This window comes from Telmatherina bonti (genome assembly GCF_933228915.1).
Source record: "Telmatherina bonti genome assembly, chromosome: 15".
NCBI lineage: Eukaryota > Metazoa > Chordata > Actinopteri > Atheriniformes > Telmatherinidae > Telmatherina > Telmatherina bonti.
In genome coordinates this window covers 5,185,784-5,205,052 of record NC_136613.1, presented here as the reverse complement: position 1 = coordinate 5,205,052, position 19,269 = coordinate 5,185,784, and the positions used below count along the sequence as shown (strand labels likewise).

The 19,269-nt window shown below is 48.9% G+C and overlaps 1 protein-coding gene across 1 annotated transcript in view; it reads left to right on the top strand.

Moving 5' to 3' along the window:
• dgkg (diacylglycerol kinase, gamma) overlaps nt 1-19,269 on the top strand; it is a gene marked incomplete at its 3' end in the record, with an annotated part of 148,202 nt that overhangs the window by 118,793 nt on the left and 10,140 nt on the right. The window contains exon 24 of the mRNA XM_079254506.1: nt 17,060-17,180. Coding sequence (XP_079110632.1) covers nt 17,060-17,180 — 121 coding nt within the window. The remainder of the gene's footprint in view (nt 1-17,059; nt 17,181-19,269) is intronic.

Sequence of the window (19,269 nt, the reverse complement as noted above, 5' to 3'; positions counted from 1 at the left end):
GGTCTGATCTTGGGCTGGATTGGTTGGGACCAATCAGCCACATCCCCACCAGAACATCTGACATCTGGTCCACATCTGGCCCATACAGAAACGTTCCTGGTCCATGTTGACGACTGCAGACCAGATTCAGCCCTAACATCATTTTATATTTGTTACTATAGAAACGTAAAGCACCAGCCGTTTGCGTCCTCAGCTGTTGGTTCTGCTTCTTCTCTTGCAGCAGGACCTTCTGCAGGTCCATTCAGTTCATGTGTCCTGCTACTTAGAACAAAACCCACGTCTACGAGTGTGTCTCGTAGACGTGGGAGACTTTGCAGCATGGACTCATTCATGATGCAAATCATCAGCCAGGTTTTAACTCCTGACCTCAATCCCGATCAGAAGCCTCTTACCGCAGGTAGCACGAGCGGTCCTCACTTTCTTTATCTCATTACACACACTGACCCAAAAAAGCCTGCATGACGTTAGACTGAGATGTGTGCAACTGACCTGCAGCGATGCTTGGAAACAAGTTGAAACAGTGTAAATGTCAGAATTTGTTTTGTTTTTTAACTCATGTTAAAGAAAAAGTGAGTAAAGTAGACATGATGCTTTCAAACGTTGCATCTTCAGACGAAATTCCGTCTGACTGGCGCAGATTTGGTGAAATGTGGTCGTATTTTCCTGTGGTTTGTGTACCTGAGCACCTCTGTGGAGGAATCTCTTCTCTGTCGTCTGTCAGAATTTAACCCTCATTAAAAATCCTCTCCTGCTAATAGAGTTTAGAGACGGCCGTCAGAGACCAGCCCTCCGGTTTTCCAGACAGACTCTGCCAGTGTCTTTGCTTTGGCATGCCTGCATGTTTGTCGTACAGATAACTGCTTCTGGCAGCTGCTTTCTCTGGCACAATGAACTAAAGCTTTTAAATCCATTTGCTGCAGATAATGCAATCAGCCGGGGTCATAGAAAGAGAGTGAAGAAGCTCCGGGCGTTTCTGACCTCAGTGATGAAACTCTGAGTCACAGCATCTCTGTTCTGGCTTTCCTTCTACACAGAGGAAGACGCATGGACAACATGTAGCGGACGTCTAACTAACTCCACCAGGAGTCAAAGTCTACTTGATAAATGTAGACTCAACAAGGAGAGACTTTCTTAGAGATTCCTGTCCAAACTGCTTGTTAACGCCAACATCTAATCAGCCAATCACACGGCAGCTTGTAGACACGATGAGGTTCCAGCTGAGCATCAGGATGAGGAAGATTTCAGCTTGTTGGTCTGAGTATTTACTGGGATCTTCACACACAACCATCTCCAGAGTTTCCAGAGAAGGTCTGAGGAAGAGAAAACATCCAGATGTTGATGTCAGAGGAGAATGGTCAGACTGGTTGGAGATGATGTCCAACCAGTCCAGCCTGGAAGCAGATGGTCTCCAGCAGCAGAAGACCACAGCGGGTTCCCTCCTGTCAGTAAGAACAGGAAACTGAGGCTACAATTCACACAGACTCACCAGAACTGGACAATAGAAGATGGAGAAACGTTGCTGGTCTGATGAGTCTCCAGTTCAGCTCCACATTCACATGGTAGGATCAGAATCTGCTGGAAACATCATGACAACATGGATCCATCCTGCCGTCAGGATCAACGCTTCAGGCTGCTGCTGCTGCTGCTGGGACGGTGGTGGCGTCGCTTTTTGCTCCATTAATTGCAGAAAATTTAGTGTCATTCCGTTTTTTTCCCGTCTTTATCCAAGTTACTAACCCATCTTCAGGGGAAGGGAACGGAAGTTTCAGGTTGTCAAGCAGACCTAAGAAATGAGCTGAAATGATAATGAAACCTTTAGCTCACAGTCAGCGGTTGTCAGGAACATCTGAAGCCTTCTGAAGCTCATTTCTGAACTCGTTAGAAGCTCTTCCAGTCACAGCAGTTAGCTTCTCATTTTTCATTCCTCATCTTTAAACAGTTTTATCTTTATGACTGCGACCAGGCGGATCTTCAGCCGCCATGTTCCACATGTTCTGCTTGTATCTGCTGCCTGTAGAAGAGTCCAGATTCCTGCTGATCAGCACCAACAGGCGACCAACGCTGACATCCGGCCGTGAGGGACCACCAGCCAATATCTGGATCCGTCAGAGGAGCTGAGGACAACCGTGACGGGAACAGGGTCCATGCTCCTCCTCAGAGTTTTATCTCTACGCCGTCGATCCTCCCTCCTGTTCGCTTCCTTTCTGCGCCCAGATCAGATTTCCTCAGCTTCCTGTTGCTGATGGAACTGGAAAAGATGCTTCTAAATCCAGTGCATGAGGGGAAGAGAAGGCTTGTGATGTGAGGCCGAGATGTTTCAAGACATTTCTGATCATTTCCTCTGACAAGCTCAGTCCTGTTCCTTCAGTAAAGGTTGGACATCAGGTGGTTTTCTGTCTTTTGGGGGCTGCTTTGACGGTTGACCAGTGCAGGAGGAGGAGCAAACCTCTTGTCTTCTGCTCTCAGACATTCAGGATGGCTGGTTGAGGCCAGAGCTGCTCTGACTCTCTGCATGTGGCCTGTTGCTTTAATGCTGCTGAATATCTGCTCCTCTTCCACTTCCTGCACGTTGCCGTTTTCAGCATCTCATTCATCCTCCATCTGCATACGCTCCACTCAGATGGAGATGTAGATCCTGCTATTTATAGAAAACATTCATGGAGATGTTTTTGTGTCTTGATCAGCCGGTTCCACCAACACAAATTCCACTCTAGTGTTGTTTCACACGGACGCCACTGCAGCACGCTGGGATTATCTGCTGCCAGGATGACGGCCTTGGTTTCTTATCCTGAGTGATGCAATGTTTTCTGAACTTCTTTACCTTGAGTCCAGTTGTCATCCTGCAGATCTACCATCCTGCAGCTTTTAGATGCAACCTTCCCAACACGCCTGCAGCAGCTGAATTCCCTCTTCATTCAGCTCTGCAGAGGCCTGCTGGCGACACATTCAACGCAGTCACATGACCACCACCCGTAGCCATGAGTGGACCATTTCTGGTCCACAAAGTACCTGGTGTACACATCCAGGCCAACAGCTGACATCTGGACCACATGTAGTGCACAGACGACTTGCCATAATCCAAGCCAGGCTGCAGCCGACATCTGGTCCACTTCAGGCCCACATAGCACCATAACAGGGCCGTAACAGAGCTGTTAGTGCCTACAGTATGCCGGATTCAGCCAAACATGGTTGTCACGTGCAGGTGTTGCAGGTAACAACCAGTATCTAGAATGTTGCCAGGATCCACATCTATCCTTGATATCTTGGAAAACCGGTTGGGAACTTCTTCTGGATTTTATCACCATGTATTGTGGAGTTTTATGCAGATATGCTGAAAAAGGTTCTATCTCACAATGAGGAAGATTCCTTCCCAACATTCCTGCATCCAGATGCTGATCCGGATCACTCCCATGTTGTGTTGGGACGTTGGGGCGTGTCTGAACGTGATGTTTCGTGCCGTGCCGTGTCAGGACGGGACCTGTTGTGTCGTGTCGTGTCGTGACGTGACGTGTCGTAACGTGACGTGGCGTATTGTGACGCGGCATGGTGTGTCATATTGTGACGTGACATATTGTGATGTGTCGTAACGTGTCGTGACGTGTCATGACGTGTTGTGATGTGACGTGTCGTGTCGTATCGTATCGTGACGTGGCGTATTGTGGCGTGGTGTGTCATATTGTGACGTGTCATGACGTGGCGTATTGTGACGTGACGCGGTGTGTCATATTGTAACGTGACGTGGCGTGACGTGGCGTGACGTGACGTGACGCGGTGTGTCATATTGTGACGTGACGTGGCGTGACGTGACGTGACGTGACGTGACGTGACGCGGTGTGTCATATTGTGACGTATCGTGTCGTGAAATGGCGTATTGTGACGCGGCGTGGTGTGTCATATTGTGACGTGACATATTGTGATGTGTCGTAACGTGTCGTAACGTGTCGTAACGTGTCGTGACGTGTCATGACGTGTTGTGATGTGACGTGTCGTGTCGTATCGTGACGTGGCGTATTGTGGCGTGGTGTGTCATATTGTGACGTGACGTGGCGTGGCGTGACGTGACGTGACGTGGTGTGTCATATTGTGACGTGACGTGGCGTGACGTGACGCGGTGTGTCATATTGTGACGTATCGTGTCGTGACGTGGCGTATTGTGATGTGGCATGGTGTGTCATATTGTGACGTGACGTGGCGTATTGTGACATGGCATGTCATATTGTGATGTGTTGTGACATGTCATTATGTGATGTGTCGTGTCGTGTTGTGTCGTGACGTGTTGTGGCGTTACGTGACGTGGTGTATTGTGACGTGGCGTCACGTGTCATATTGTGACATGTTGTGTCATGACATGTCATGTTGTGACGTGGTGTATTGTGACGTAGCGGGGCGTGTCATATTGTGGCGTGGCGTGGTGTATTGTGACGTGACGTGGTGTGGCGTGGCGTGGCGTGGCGTGACGTGGCGTGGCGTGTCATATTGTGGCGTGACGTGATGTGACGTGGCGTGTCATATTGTGGCGTGGTGTATTGTGACGTGACGTAGCGTGGCGTGGCGTGGTGTGGCGTGACGTGACGTGGCGTGTCATATTGTGGCGTGGCGTGGCGTGGCGTATTGTGACGCGACGTGGCGTGACGTGACATGATGTGGCGTGGCGTGGCGTGTCATATTGTGACGTGGCGTGGCGTGGCGTGGTGTATTGTGACGTGATGTGGCGTGGCGTGACGTGACATGATGTGGCGTGGCGTGACGTGACATGATGTGGCGTGGCGTGTCATATTGTGACGTGGCGTGGCGTGGCGTGGTGTATTGTGACGTGATGTGGCGTGGCGTGACGTGACATGATGTGGCGTGGCGTGTCATATTGTGACGTGGCGTGGCGTGGCGTGGCGTGGCGTGGTGTATTGTGACGCGACGTGGCGTGACGTGACGTGATGTGGCGTGGCGTGTCATATTGTGACGTGGCGTGGCGTGGCGTGGTGTATTGTGACGTGATGTGACGTTTGATCTGGACAGATTGGTACATCATCTCTGACGATGCGCCAGGTGATCTTTTCTGGTTCAAAGTGAAGGAACATGATTGGACGAGTTTCTGTGAGGAAACATCTTTCCAGGAGTTTCTGGAAATAACCCGGAGCTGTGTGAGTGATCAATAACGTCTCCATCAGGGAGTTACTGATCAGGTTTCCTTATATCTGCTTCTTTTTCTGCGTATGTTTCAGAAACAGCTGCCATTACGCTCCGTCTGCTCTTCATGACTCACTCCATGTGCCCCTCCCCTCCTTACCTTTCCGTCATTCACTCCGCCTCCCCAATCCTGTCCCCCCCCCCACCCGGGAGGTTATTTTCGGCCTAACTCTTCCAGAGGCTGCGTATTGTTTCCCTTTCACACAACATACTATAATTACTGCCTTCGCCCCCACCAGTCTGTGTGGCTGGAAATAGTTGTGTGTGAAGCTGCTCGGTGGATTGTGGGAAAGTCATCCAGTCACCCAAAGTTAATGAATGACAAGCAGAATCTCCTTCTGAAAGACATGTCTTAAAGCTCCTGTAAGCTCAGTGTTTCTCTCCCACGAGGAGATCTCTTTTACGACCATCTGGGTCCTCACGGTGCCGGCGAGCGTTCAGCACCGTGTTGGGTATTTTAGTCTCGGATCGTAGTAACATAGTGTTCTTTGTCAGGCGGCCGAGCGCTCTCCCCTGCACCTTCTCCTCTGTGGGGCGCTGGCAAGGTGAGCTGCAGCTCTTCTCCACCATCTGCCGTGACTCTGACCACCCTGAGACAATAACAAGCCAGTGGGTGAGCAGGGAGGAGGGCGAGTGGGTGGAGGAAGGATACACAAATATATCTGCTGGTAATTATAGCCCAACACCTCGAGCTGATGAAACAGCAGCTCTTCCAAACTGTAACTCAGCTTTCGCTTTCTAATTCCAGAGCTTTTATTTATAGTTTACTCAACAGAAAACGCAGAATGAGTCGGGAGTTTGTTCTTTCCCTCTGTGTCAGCAAACAGACGGCGGCTTCATCATGTCTCAGAAGCTCCTGTAGGAGCATCAGGTTGCTCTGCGGACGTTTTGCTTCAGCTCATTGAGGGTCGCAGCAGGGTCCCACCCATAGACTGTATATGAAAGATGGACGGAGCCTTCGGCGGTTAAAAGTGAAGCCAGTATGGAAGTGCATAAAACAGCAGTTCCCCCTTCATCCACTAGGGGCTGCAAAACAGAGCAAATCTCCATAGACTCCCATGTTAAAAAAAACAACTTCACAGCAGAAATAAACATGTTTACAGCAGAAATAAACATGTTTACAGCCTGGTTTAGGTTTAATAGGTCAGGTTTAACTTCATGACAACTGTGGGGGGAGTGAAATTTTTCTAACTCGCCTGTTTAAAAGTAATTTAATCTTGAAGTTCGTCATATTTAGGGGCGTGTCCTTTTGACTGACAGGTACCCAGTCTCCCGCTTCAAGTCAGAAGAACGTAGAACAACTGTGGTTTTTAGCCAGTTAACAACGTAATTTAGCTTTAGACCGCTTACCTCCTTTAGCTGTTATCTCTGGGTTAGCTCGGTTAGCTCTTTGCCCATATTTATGGGTGGGACCAAAGACTGTATGTAAAAGCTGGGCGGAACCTCCGTGACGTCACCCGTAGGTTTCTGAAGAGCTGAAGCTCGGTGGGCGGTTCCTACCATCACCATCTTGGCAGGGACATGCGCGTCGTCTCGCCCGGAAAATACAAATATGGGCAAAGAGGTGGAGCTTCAGACGAAATGCTGCACGGCAGCAGCGGCTCCTCTCGCTGCCCGTTGCTTGTAGAGCAGAGGGGAACCGTGAGCATCATGGTGGATGATTGATATCGAGCGAATTCCGAGCTTTCTGTAGTTAAGAGCTAACCGAGCTAACCTGGAGATAACAGGAGCTAACCAGCTAACGGAGGTAAGCGGGGTAAAGCTAAGTCACGTTGTTAACCGGCTAAAAACTGCGGTTGTTCTACGTTCTTCTTACTTGAAGCAGGAGATCGGGTACCTGTCAATCAAAAGGACACGCCCCTAAATATGACGAACTTCAAGATTAAATTACTTTTAAACGGGCGAGTTAGAAAAAAATTCACTCCCCCCACAGTTGTCATGAAGGTAAACCTGACCTATTAAACCTAAAATGGATTTTTGTACCAGGTTGTAAACATGTTTATTTCTGCTGTAAACATGTTTATTTCTGCTGTAAACATGTTTATTCCTGCTGTAAACATGTTTATTTCTGCTGTAAACATGTTTATTTCTGCTGTAAACATGTTTATTCCTGCTGTAAACATGTTTATTTCTGCTGTAAACATGTTTATTCCTGCTGTAAACATGTTTATTCCTGCTGTAAACATGTTTATTTCTGCTGTAAACATGTTTATTCCTGCTGGTTTTGGGTTATTTTCTGTAGTCTAGTCTGTCCAAAGGACATTGTTTCAGAAATCTTGTGGTTTGTCCTCCTCCATCGCTTCCCAACAAACCCGACCAGTTTAGTCTGTTTCTAACTGGACTGTCAGGAACTAAGTGAAGCCTGCAGAGTCTGACATGTACCTCTGAGGTTTTTCCCAGAGTCTCATTGAATGGTCGGATCTTGGGTTGGACTTACTGGGACATCTGTAATCTTTCTGTAGGATGATGGACTCCAGATAGAGTGGAAATGACCTCATAGCCCTTCTACACGACCCTCCAGGCTGACATCGATCTTTAGTTTCAGGGGTTTCCCATTGGATGTGATTGATGTTTCTTCTCAACAGTTTTATTGAACATGGACATTTATTGATAAGTAATGAACAGGCTGCTTTCCACCACTCCTGGGGAGACTGACAGCTGTTTCCACTTGTGTATAAACCGTCTGTCGCTGATGCGTTTCCTCCCTGACATCGTATAAACACACTTTTTAAGCTGGGAAACGTTAAAATGAAAAGACTGTTTGTATTTCTTTTCATAAAATAGACAAAAGACAGGTTGCTGTCATGGTAAATCCCCAGCATCACCTGTCCTGATGCGTCTTACAGAGAGGCCTCAGCTTCAGACGAAATGCTTGACGGCAGCAGCGGCTCTTCTCGCTGCCCGCTGCTTGTAGAGCAGTGCCATCCCATCCCAGAATGCACTGCTGGGTTATGTAAGAGGTTGTTCTGGTCTATTCTTAGCTCTACCTCACTGAGAAAGTAGCAGCGCCGGCTGCATGGGAGTCCAAAGCTCAGAGAAGTGATGAGGTTTGGATCCAGCACCGTTCTGCCATCAGGCTCTCACACGGGGACACACACCGTGCCCATTTATGGTTTTTACAGGAAGTAGAGGTGTACAGCCGAGCGTGTGAGGGAGGGGGGTTTATGTTCTGTAGTACAACAGGAACGAAACATATAAATAGCTCCGTTTTAAAAGCCTAAAATAGGATGTTTTTACCTCGTCTGTCCTCAAATCTTCAGGCTTTTCGCTGATTCGCACATGAAACATGACAGACTGCGTCCATCCTCGCATCCCATCTGCTGCCCCCCCCCCTCACTGCATGATCCTTTAGTCTCCAACTGTCCAGTATTTTCTTAATGGATGTCCAATCCTATTAGAATTACTTCCCAGAAAGCTGTGCAGAGACGGAGGCCTGTCTGCAGCGTGCGGTCGCAGGATAACCGACATGCGATCAGGCCCGTTGATGCCGTTTAGGACGGGGAGATCATGGCCTGACGAGGTTTTCTAGGAATCTGGTGGGAATTCTTTCCAGGATTCCAGTTTTCTAAAGAAAATGAAAGAAAACGTGAAGTTTAAATCTAAAACAGTAAATCGTAAAATAAGAAAGTCGGGGAGCGTTGATGATTTTTGTGTCGGGAAATAAACGATGAGTCACCCAACATGTTCTTCATGTGCCGGTTCAGTCCGCTTTCCGGATTCTTCTCACGGTCTCACCGTGTGGTGGTCTCTGGTCATGTGACCTGGTGACCTGTTCCAGGTCTCTGAGACTTGATGCAGATTTTTAACACCCTCTAACAGTTAATATGTCATCCATCTTGCATCCTGTCTCTTCTCTGAGATCTCTCCAACCAGTAAAAGTCAGTCCAGTGTTGAGTCTGGTCTCATCTCCTGCTTTCTCCCTTTCACTCTTTATATTCCTCTCATCATGTTTTCTTGTGTTTTTTGCTGAATCAGCCTCGATTTGCATTTAAAATAACCACAGAAGAAGAAGTGTAGCGTGGTTCCTCGTCCTCAGGACGCTGCAGGGCAACGATGCATCCAGGAATATTTACAGTGAAGCTCAGCATGGCTCTTAAATGAATCTGAAACAGTTTTAGAGTCAGAAAGTTCTGCAGTACTTCAGTGAAACGTCTTTTGTTGATGTTTTTGTGAGAAAACCAAACACCAGGAAAACCTTTCGCTCAGTTTCTCCCTTCTATCCATGACTTAAAGATCAGAAGAGTTTCGTCTGCCGTCAAACGAACTGGTTCAGAACTAGAAAGGAGAGCAGAACCAGATTAATCGGTCCATGGATTGTGAACTTATTTCTCTTTTAAGATGAAAGTTTTGAGTTTAAAATCAACATCTCATGACTACATCTGTTAACAGCAACAGTTTTATACGCAAACATCTAAACCGAAGAAGCTTTTAACTCATTTTGAGTTCTGCTTTTGCCTCCATCTCAACAATCTGCAAGTATCAGCCTCACAAGCTAAAAAGCATCTAAACATAAATCCGACACAGCGCACATGACGTGCAGCGTTTCTGAAGCCATGCTTCATATGAATTCATGTTCTGAGACTAAAATTGCCACCTGAAATATTAAAGAGTGGCGGTGACTCAGCAGCTGCAGACGTACTCCCATGCAGACCTTCTTTATCGTCATCATCCTCAAAGCTTCTCAGGCACCACATGTGCAGCTTTGTAACTAAAACCTGCACTCCACGTCGGTCCGGCTTCCTCCACCGTCACCAGACTGACTTACCGCGTTTCGGACTGCTTACGTGCTCCATGTGCACCTTTTCTGTTCAGCACTTCCAGACGTGCTGCGATGCGAGAGCCTCTTCTCTCCAGAGCAAAGCAAACAAGCAACTGCTTCCTGTTTGTGGCCTGGAACAAAACCTGTTGGCTGATCCGGTTCTGCCGAGGCTCGGAAATGATTTTCACTGTTTACGCTGCAACACACCGAAAGCTGAGGAAGCCGCCAGTCGCAGCTTGTCGGGACCCTCCAGGAGGTCTACTCCTTCCTCTGCAGTCTCAGGTTGTTTACAGGAGAGTTCATTTGGAGGTTCAGCGTCTGCGAAGACACACGATGAATACTTTGACCCAGTTATTTCACGCTGAACGACAACTTCCTACGTGGCACGGCGGTTCGTACAAGCTTCCGTGTTTTAGATGCCACATGTTGCACATGGTTGCGTACTATTTCATCGCCTAAATCAGCTGTTTATCAAAACTATCCGTTCAACTTCACACCAAGAAAAAATGGAAACAACAACTTTCACGCTTTTCCACGTTTCCGACCAATCACGTTACGTCTCGTATTCCACCGAAAGAAAGTTCAGCTCTGCAGATGCATCCAGAGCAAACCGCAAGTCGTCCTCGACCACGTCCACGAACTGCTTGTCGCTTCTCGCAGACGATGAAACCGCCGTGTTTACGCGACTTTCACACACAAAATGCAAAATTCTTTCCATCACATTTCCACAACAGACGAATGAAAACTGTCTCCGTGGAGGAGGAAAAGCAGACAGACCAGAAACGATGTTGTGTGCACACCAGGCCTCTAGGGGGTGCCAACCCGAACCGGAAAACGCTAACCGCTAGAGGGAGAAGAACCGTCGCAAGGAGAGGCAACTGGGAGTTTTAATTTTGTCTGGATTCTTTCAAGTACAAAGAGAATACTGACTGGGAGTCGTGCCAGGAGAAGTCGGACGAAGTGTCGCTTAGTCGCGCTCCGCTCGTACAGGTGCGCCAATGATCTGCCGAATGAAACAGGTTATACTTCACCAGACCAAGTAGATTAACCTTCAGCACACTGCCGGCGCATTCATGCGCCTGATTGTTGCAAGCGCTCCACAGCTGCTGGTGCTGCCGAAATCCAGTAACGGTTCACTGTTGGTGAACCTGCAGGGCCACATTTAGAAGACGACGATGTGTCTGAAGGGGAATGTTTGAGCGATTCTTCAACGAAGAGATCATCGCCGTTCGTCCGCCAGACTAATCGGTCTGCGGACCAAATAAAAGGACGGAGCAAGACGACCGAGTCGTGTTGCTCACTTTGTATTTCAGGGTAGAATAAACCCCTGATCTTCACCAGTAGAAAGTCCCAAAGAGAAACTGTAAATAAATTTTTGTTTGTGTGTTTTTTTTTTTCAATAAATATATACAAAAGACAAAAAAAGACACTATGAACATATTTTTTCATTCTTTATTACAATAAACAAGAAAGATATGTGCTTTTGAACCAGGTAGGCATGATTTTTCTTCTGTTTGTGAAAAAGAAGTTTTATCAGGAACAAACGTCATTTTTTATGCAGCGTGATGAAGGTTAAGACGAAGACATGAGACGAAGGTCTGTTCTAACCAATCCCGTTGTTGTCCAAGTGTACCAGACAGCATTTTGGTTTCCACCGACAGGACTCGCCATGCGCTGCAGGAAACTTTCACCATGGAGACTGCCGTCAAAATTTCCCCGTTTCATCCACCCAAAACTCCATTACCATGGAAACGAGAGGGAGAACGCAACCGTTTAATTTTGTAAGTCGCTTTGGATAAAAGCGTCTGCTAAATGACTACAATAGAATAGTTTTGGAAAGTCCTTCATGGATCCTGGAGACTACTAGAGGAAGTGACGGAAAGTTTCTCTGAGGTTCAGACTGGATGGAAGAATAAAGCGGCTCAGATATTTACGTTCTGAGACTTGGACCGACTGGTTCTGACTCAAACCGTGTGTTGTCATGTGACTCTCTGCAACTATCTGCCGTTTTCCTGACCGAACATGAAGAAATTTCTTCACTTTTCAGAGTTAAATCAGCTCTCAGAGCGTCTCAAATCTGCACGATCCGCCGTGGAAAACGAGTCACACGGGGCGCCATTTCACCCACTTCTGAGTCCGTCTTTGTGTTTGGCACCAAACCCCCCCCTTCAGATTAACGGGAATAATGGTGAAATTAGCAAATTAGAGATGCAGATCTTGATTCCCGTTTCCATGTGATTCTTGTCTCTTTTTTTCTCGCCATCACGGTTTACTGGCGTGGACGAGTCGCTGCCAACACATTCTGCAGTCTCACCTCACAAATTATCACTCTGGCTGCGAGGACGGAATGTTTCTCACATTTCTGCTCTAATCAGTTATTTCACAAATAATCTGAGAACGTTTGTGAAGCCACATCTTCCCTCGGCGCTGTGCGGTAAAGATGAGCCGAGGGGCCGATGACTTCGTCTTTGGATCCCGTCTGACGGCGAAGTCGAGCAGAAACACGGAGAACATGTCTGAATGATGAGGAGCTCCTCAGCTGCTCTGCTGAGTCTGTATATATGAGTCTGTCTCATTGAGCTTGTCGTGGCATGTCAGGTATGTCAGGGAGGCCAAGAGAAAGGAAGTGAAGGTCAGGGCGAGGCGGCGTGTTCGTCTTGGTTCCTGGTGGTTTGAGGAGTCGTGTAACGTTTCAGTGACGTTTCCCGTTACTGTGCAACACCTCGGACCACCTGCCCTCCACAGACACGAGCTGCTTCCCTCAGGTCGGACATTCAGATCCTTTGTTCTGGGTACAAAAGCACTTTTAAACAGTTTCACATTCATTTGATGCTTTTTTAAAGTGTTTTATCCTGAGCAGTTTTAAAGTTTAAAGGTTACATGGTGCCTTGTTTCCAGTTTTATCTTCCTTTGAGGGCTTTTATTTCCCGGGTTTTCTCCTGTTTGATATGTATGAATGGATTTTACTGTTACTGACAGGGTGACGTCCTGTCTGTGCTCTCGTTTCCCATTAGGAACAATGAAGTTACTCGACATGACTTAACTTGACTTTGCTTTAAACACAAACGCTCAAAGCCTCATAAGCCTGCTGGCATTCAGAAGAAGCAGCAAACACATTTCAGACCTCCAAGAGTTTTATGCCTCTTTTTATCCAGATCTACAAACTAAAGTTTGATAGAGAGGGGGAAATTGGTTATTCACAAACATTAAGAAACGCTGCCATTCAAGGAGAAACAGTAGAAATCTACAGATTGTTTTGGTCAGATGGGATTAAGATGCATGCAATCTGTAACTTCACCACTAGATGTCCCCGCGTCTCCCATACAGCTGCTTTAAAGTTTAGTTTGTTTAGCTCAATGTTGATAAAATCTAACAAAAACAAATGAAGGATAATCCAAACATAGGAATGAAAAGGAGCAGAAAGAAAAAAGTCTTCTATAAATTACTGGTTTTACTACAGAAAATTTAATTTAAAAACATAAACTAATAAAAATCTAAACGTAAAATAAAAAAGGCTAGCATCTCACCTCTACCTGACAAGGTTTGCATCCCTTTAAACCATCATACCACAACAGAATAACCATTAACACACATATTTACCCAATAAATTAACTTTTTGAAGATGCTAATCATTTTACCTTTTTAACAACTTTTACCAGATTGTTCCAATAAAAAATATTTTCATTATAGTTACTCTTTTTTTTATCCGTCTTGAATATTCAAAAGTAACTGTTTTTTGTGAAATGACAGGTTTGTGTGTGTTGACAGACTTAAACACAGCAGGTCAGAAAAGGCACAATCATTAAGTTATATCACGTCATTAATGCTTTCTTATAAAGAACACTTTGTCTTAGAAGGCAGTTACATTAGATATTTTATATGATTTTCAGGTTAAACATAATTCAATCAGAATCTCTAAGAACATGGTTTTATTTCTTACAACTTCATTTTTCCCAGTGATGATTTATTTTTATCAAACTAGCTGTCAAAGTTTTCTCACATCTAACATCAGTTTAATCTTATCTGCAGGAAGAAAAGTAGCTTCGTTTCTCTTTTACGGTCATTTGGCAGAAACTTCTTTATGCTTATCTACAACATGTCTTCTGGGTGGGAGGAAGTATCCAGAGAGAACCGGCGCAGACACAGGCAGACCCCATCGCAGCCTGGCGCCATCGCAACCTGACCCCGTCACAACCTGACCCCGTCACAACCTGACCCCGTCGCAACCTGACCCCGTCGCAACCTGACGCCATCGCAACCTGACCCCGTCGCAACCTGACCCCGTCGCAACCTGACCCCGTCGCAACCTGACGCCATCGCAACCTGACCCCGTCACAACCTGACCCCGTCGCAACCTGACCCCGTCACAACCTGACGCCATCGCAACCTGACCCCGTCGTGGGCCGACCCCGTCACAACCTGACGCCATCGCAACCTGACCCCGTCGTGGGCCGACCCCGTCGCAACCTGACCCCATCGCAACCTGACCCCGTCGTGGGCCGACCCCGTCGTGGGCCGACCCCGTCGCAACCTGACCCCATCGCAACCTGACCCCGTCGCAACCTGACCCCGTCGCAACCTGACCCCGTCACAACCTGACGCCATCGCAACCTGACCCCGTCGCAACCTGACGCCATCGCAACCTGACCCCGTCGTGGGCCGACCCCGCCACAACCTGACGCCATCGCAACCTGACCCCGTCGTGGGCCGACCCCGTCGCAACCTGACACCATCGTGGGCCGACCCCATCGCAACCTGACGCCATCGTGGCCTGACCCCATCACAACCTGACCCCATCACAACCTGACCCCGTCGCAACCTGACGCCATCGTGGGCCGACCCCGTTGCAACCTGACCCCATCGCAACCTGACGCCATCGTGGCCTGACCCCGTCACAACCTGACGCCATCGTGGGCCGACCCCGTTGCAACCTGACCCCGTTGCAACCTGACGCCATCGTGGCCCGACCCCGTCGCAACCTGACCCCATCGCAACCTTACGCTGTCGCAACCTGACGCCATCGTGGCCTGACCCCATCACAACCTGACCCCATCGCAACCTGACCTCGTCGCAACCTGACCCCGTCGCAACCTGACGCCATCATGGCCCGACCCTGTCGCAACCTGACCCCATCGCAACCTGACGCCATCGTGGCCCGACCCCATCACAACCTGACGCCATCGTGGGCCGACCCCGTTTCAACCTGACCCCGTCGCAACCTGACGCCATCGTGGCCCGACCCTGTCGCAACCTGACCCCATCGCAACCTGACCCCATCACAACCTGACGCCATCGTGGCCCGACCCCATCACAACCTGACGCCATCGTGGGCCGACCCCGTTTCAACCTGACCCCGTCGCAACCTGACGCCATCGTGGCCCGACCCTGTCGCAACCTGACCCCATCGCAACCTGACGCCATCGTGGCCCGACCCTGTCGCAACCTGACCCCATCGCAACCTGACCCCATCACAACCTGACGCCATCGTGGCCCGACCCCATCACAACCTGACGCCATCGTGGGCCGACCCCGTTTCAACCTGACCCCGTCGCAACCTGACGCCATCGTGGCCCGACCCTGTCGCAACCTGACCCCATCGCAACCTGACCCCATTGCAACCTGACGCCATCGTGGCCTGACCCCGTCACAACCTGACGCCATCGTGGGCCGACCCCGTTTCAACCTGACCCCGTTGCAACCTGACGCCATCGTGGCCCGACCCCGTTGCAACCTGACGCCATCGTGGCCCGACCCCATCACAACCTGACGCCATCGTGGCCCGACCCCATCACAACCTGACGCCATCGTGGCCCGACCCCATCACAACCTGACGCCATCGTGGGCCGACCCCATCACAACCTGACGCCATCGTGGGCCGACCCCGTTGCAACCTGATGCCATCGTGGGCCGACCCCGTTGCAACCTGACGCCATCGTGGCCCGACCCCGTCGCAACCTGACGCCATCGTGGCCCGACCCCATCACAACCTGACGCCATCGTGGCCCGACCCCATCACAACCTGACGCCATCGTGGGCCGACCCCGTTGCAACCTGACGCCATCGTGGCTCGACCCCGTCGCAACCTGACACCGTCGTGGGCTGACCCCATCACAACCTGACCCCATCGCAACCTGACCCCGTTGCAACCTGACCCCATTGCAACCTGACGCCATCGTGGCCTGACCCCGTCACAACCTGACGCCATCGTGGGCCGACCCCGTTGCAACCTGACGCCATCATGGCCCGACCCCGTCGCAACCTGACCCCATCGCAACCTTACGCTGTCGCAACCTGACGCCATCGTGGCCTGACCCCATCACAACCTGACCCCATCGCAACCTGACCTCGTCGCAACCTGACCCCGTCGCAACCTGACGCCATCGTGGCCCGACCCCATCACAACCTGACGCCATCGTGGCCCGACCCCATCACAACCTGACCCCATCGCAACCTGACGCCATCGTGGCCCGACCCCATCACAACCTGACCCCGTCGCAACCTGACGCCATCGTGGCCCGACCCCATCACAACCTGACGCCATCGTGGCCCGACCCCATCACAACCTGACGCCATCGTGGCCCGACCCCGTCACAACCTGACGCCATCGTGGGCCGACCCTGTTGCAACCTGACCCCGTTGCAACCTGACGCCATCGTGGCCCGACCCCGTCGCAACCTTACGCTGTCGTGGCCCGACCCCATCACAGCCCTACACCATCACAGCCTGACCCTGTCGCAGTCCGATGCCTTCCTTCATCTCTGTTTTTCTTCCTCCTGTGGAAAGCCTGGACCTCCTCGCTGTTTAAACTGAAATCTAATAAACCAAAATAAAATTTGTTGCTCTTAACAAAGAGCCATTCCAGCTTAGTTTTATTTCAGGGAGCCAATTAAAGGTTCTGCAGTGTGTGAAATGCCACCCTTCTGGGTTGGATTGGTTAGACTGGTCAGAGAGCGATCCCAAAAACTAGGATGGGTCAAATATTAAGGTACCCTTCCCAGTTTTTGGGTATGAAATGCAATAAAACCTGTTCCAGTTATGGAGACAAGGCTGGAAACCAGATGGAAGGGAGTTCCAGGAGACTTTAACATGAACCTGTCTGTCTGTGTTGCCGTGCAGACTTCAGCGACCAGCTGTTGGAGGTGGTCGGCCTGGAAGGGGCCATAGAGATGGGGCAGATCTACACCGGGCTGAAGAGCGCTGGACGCAGACTGGCTCAGTGTTCCAACGTCACCATCAGGTCAGCTTCTCCATCGTTTCCTCACATTTAAACCCTCCTCCTCCCACCTGTCACCTTCTGATCTACATCCCATCCCATACTTTCATCTGACTCGCGTCACTGCCCCCTCTTACCTCCATACTTCCTTCAGTTTAACCAACCGGAAGCTGCACAAAATGCATCCATCTCCTGTACATGCGGGATGAAAAATGTATTCCTTTCCAGTGTTTTTGTGCATTTACAAAATCCCTGCAGAGCCCAAACAATAAGATGCCTGTAGCTAATGAATAATATATTTCGGTGCATACCTTGCTTAGTGAACTGTTGAACCTTTGCACTGACTCAGGCTGAGGAATTGCTTTTCCTCTGGTTATTTATTTCTGACTTTTGGCTTTGCTTCCAGCTTGTAAAGATGCAAAGCAAGTGAAACAATTGTCCTTGTTTGCACATGTGTATTAACAGAGCATGCATATTGCAAAGGGTTTGTGTTTCACTGTCTTCTGACCTACTTCATTAAACGAACTCCTATTTTAACACAAGTGCAGAAAAAAGATTCACATGGAAGGACCACATGAAATTAGTTCAGTTTCTCCTGTTTTAGGTCATTTAACATTACCAAAATATGTCCTATTTGATCATTTCCAACTCAAACTGGGGTCACTGGGTGGGAATAACAAACGTATCTCTGACTCGGTGTGATGAAGAGATGTTTAAACTTTACCTCACCGGGGTCACGTGATGGCGGCGAGCTGAGAACAGCGTTTTAGTGGAGGCTCCGTACCACTTGGTTACATTTTTCTTAATATCCTGACAGTCTGTTCGGCAACCACCCGAATTTTTAGCACATACTACGGGCTATGTCCCTAGAATCATTCTGGCCTCAAACTTTTGATAGCATGGGAAAACAAAGGAAACCAAAAGACAAAAATGATGCGTCCTCTGGGAACAACGACTCGCACCAAGATGGCGCAGGGCCGTCTAGCCCTGATGTTAACGAAGCAACTGTTGACCTGGACCCAGCCATGGCTAAGGCCTTTGAGGCTATGACGGCTAACATAATAAAAGTGATCGATGATAAGCTGGGCCCATTATCTACAACAGTACGCCGGCACACTGAAGATATTAAAGCCGCAAATACGCGACTTGATGAGGCTGAAGCTAGGATACTAGCCTCCGAAGACATGATTGCAGCCTATGAATCCAGAATCGGACAACTGGAGAAGGAAGTCCGCTTATTATCTGAAAAGGCTGACCTGGCAGAAAACTACAGCAGACGTCTCAATATCCGACTTTTGGGTATGGCTGAGGGCTTGGAGACGAATCAGGCGGTTCATTTTTTGGAGTCGTATTCGGCTGGAGCGCGCACACCGGGTACCTGGGTCACAGCTGTCCGCCGCTGGTAACAAACCTCAGCCGTTGCTGCTACGCTTCCATGCATTTCAAGACAAGCAGCGGGTGATGGAGGCGGTGCGCAGGGCCAGCCAAGGTGACACTCTCGCTTACAACGGGTCTCGACTTTTCTTCTATAATGACTTCTCTGCCTCCGTCGTGAAGAAGCGTAAGGCCTTTGACCCAGTTAAACGCCAGCTACGGGACCAGGGAATATCCTACGGGTTATTTTATCCAGCCACTCTGCAGGTTTCTTACAATGGTGCCAAGAAGAAGTACACATCTCCTGATGAGGTCCTCGCCTTTCTACACTCACTCACTTCTGACTGACGCAAGTACTAATACGTGATCTGTATTGTCTGAGGTATTGGTTGCTGATCACGACTGTCAATAATTTCTTTTCCTTGTAACGCCAAGTGGCGCAATTGCTGCTTATTTGACGGTGTGTCTATGCTCTGGTTGAGAATAGTAGAATATGAGAGAGTTGTCCCTTTGTTTTTAGGGAAAGACCCCATTATTTTATTTTGGCTTTGTATTTCTGTTCTGTTTAACTGTTCTAGTTCTTTTTCTTTGTTCGTTGCTCAGGTCGAGTATTTGTCAATGCCTTATAGCTGATTATTCTCTGCATGTAAATTTCTATCTCTTTTACACGACGTCAGCATCTACATTTGTACAATTTTCTTTTCTTTTTCTGTCATTATAAGGTCCAACGTAAATATTA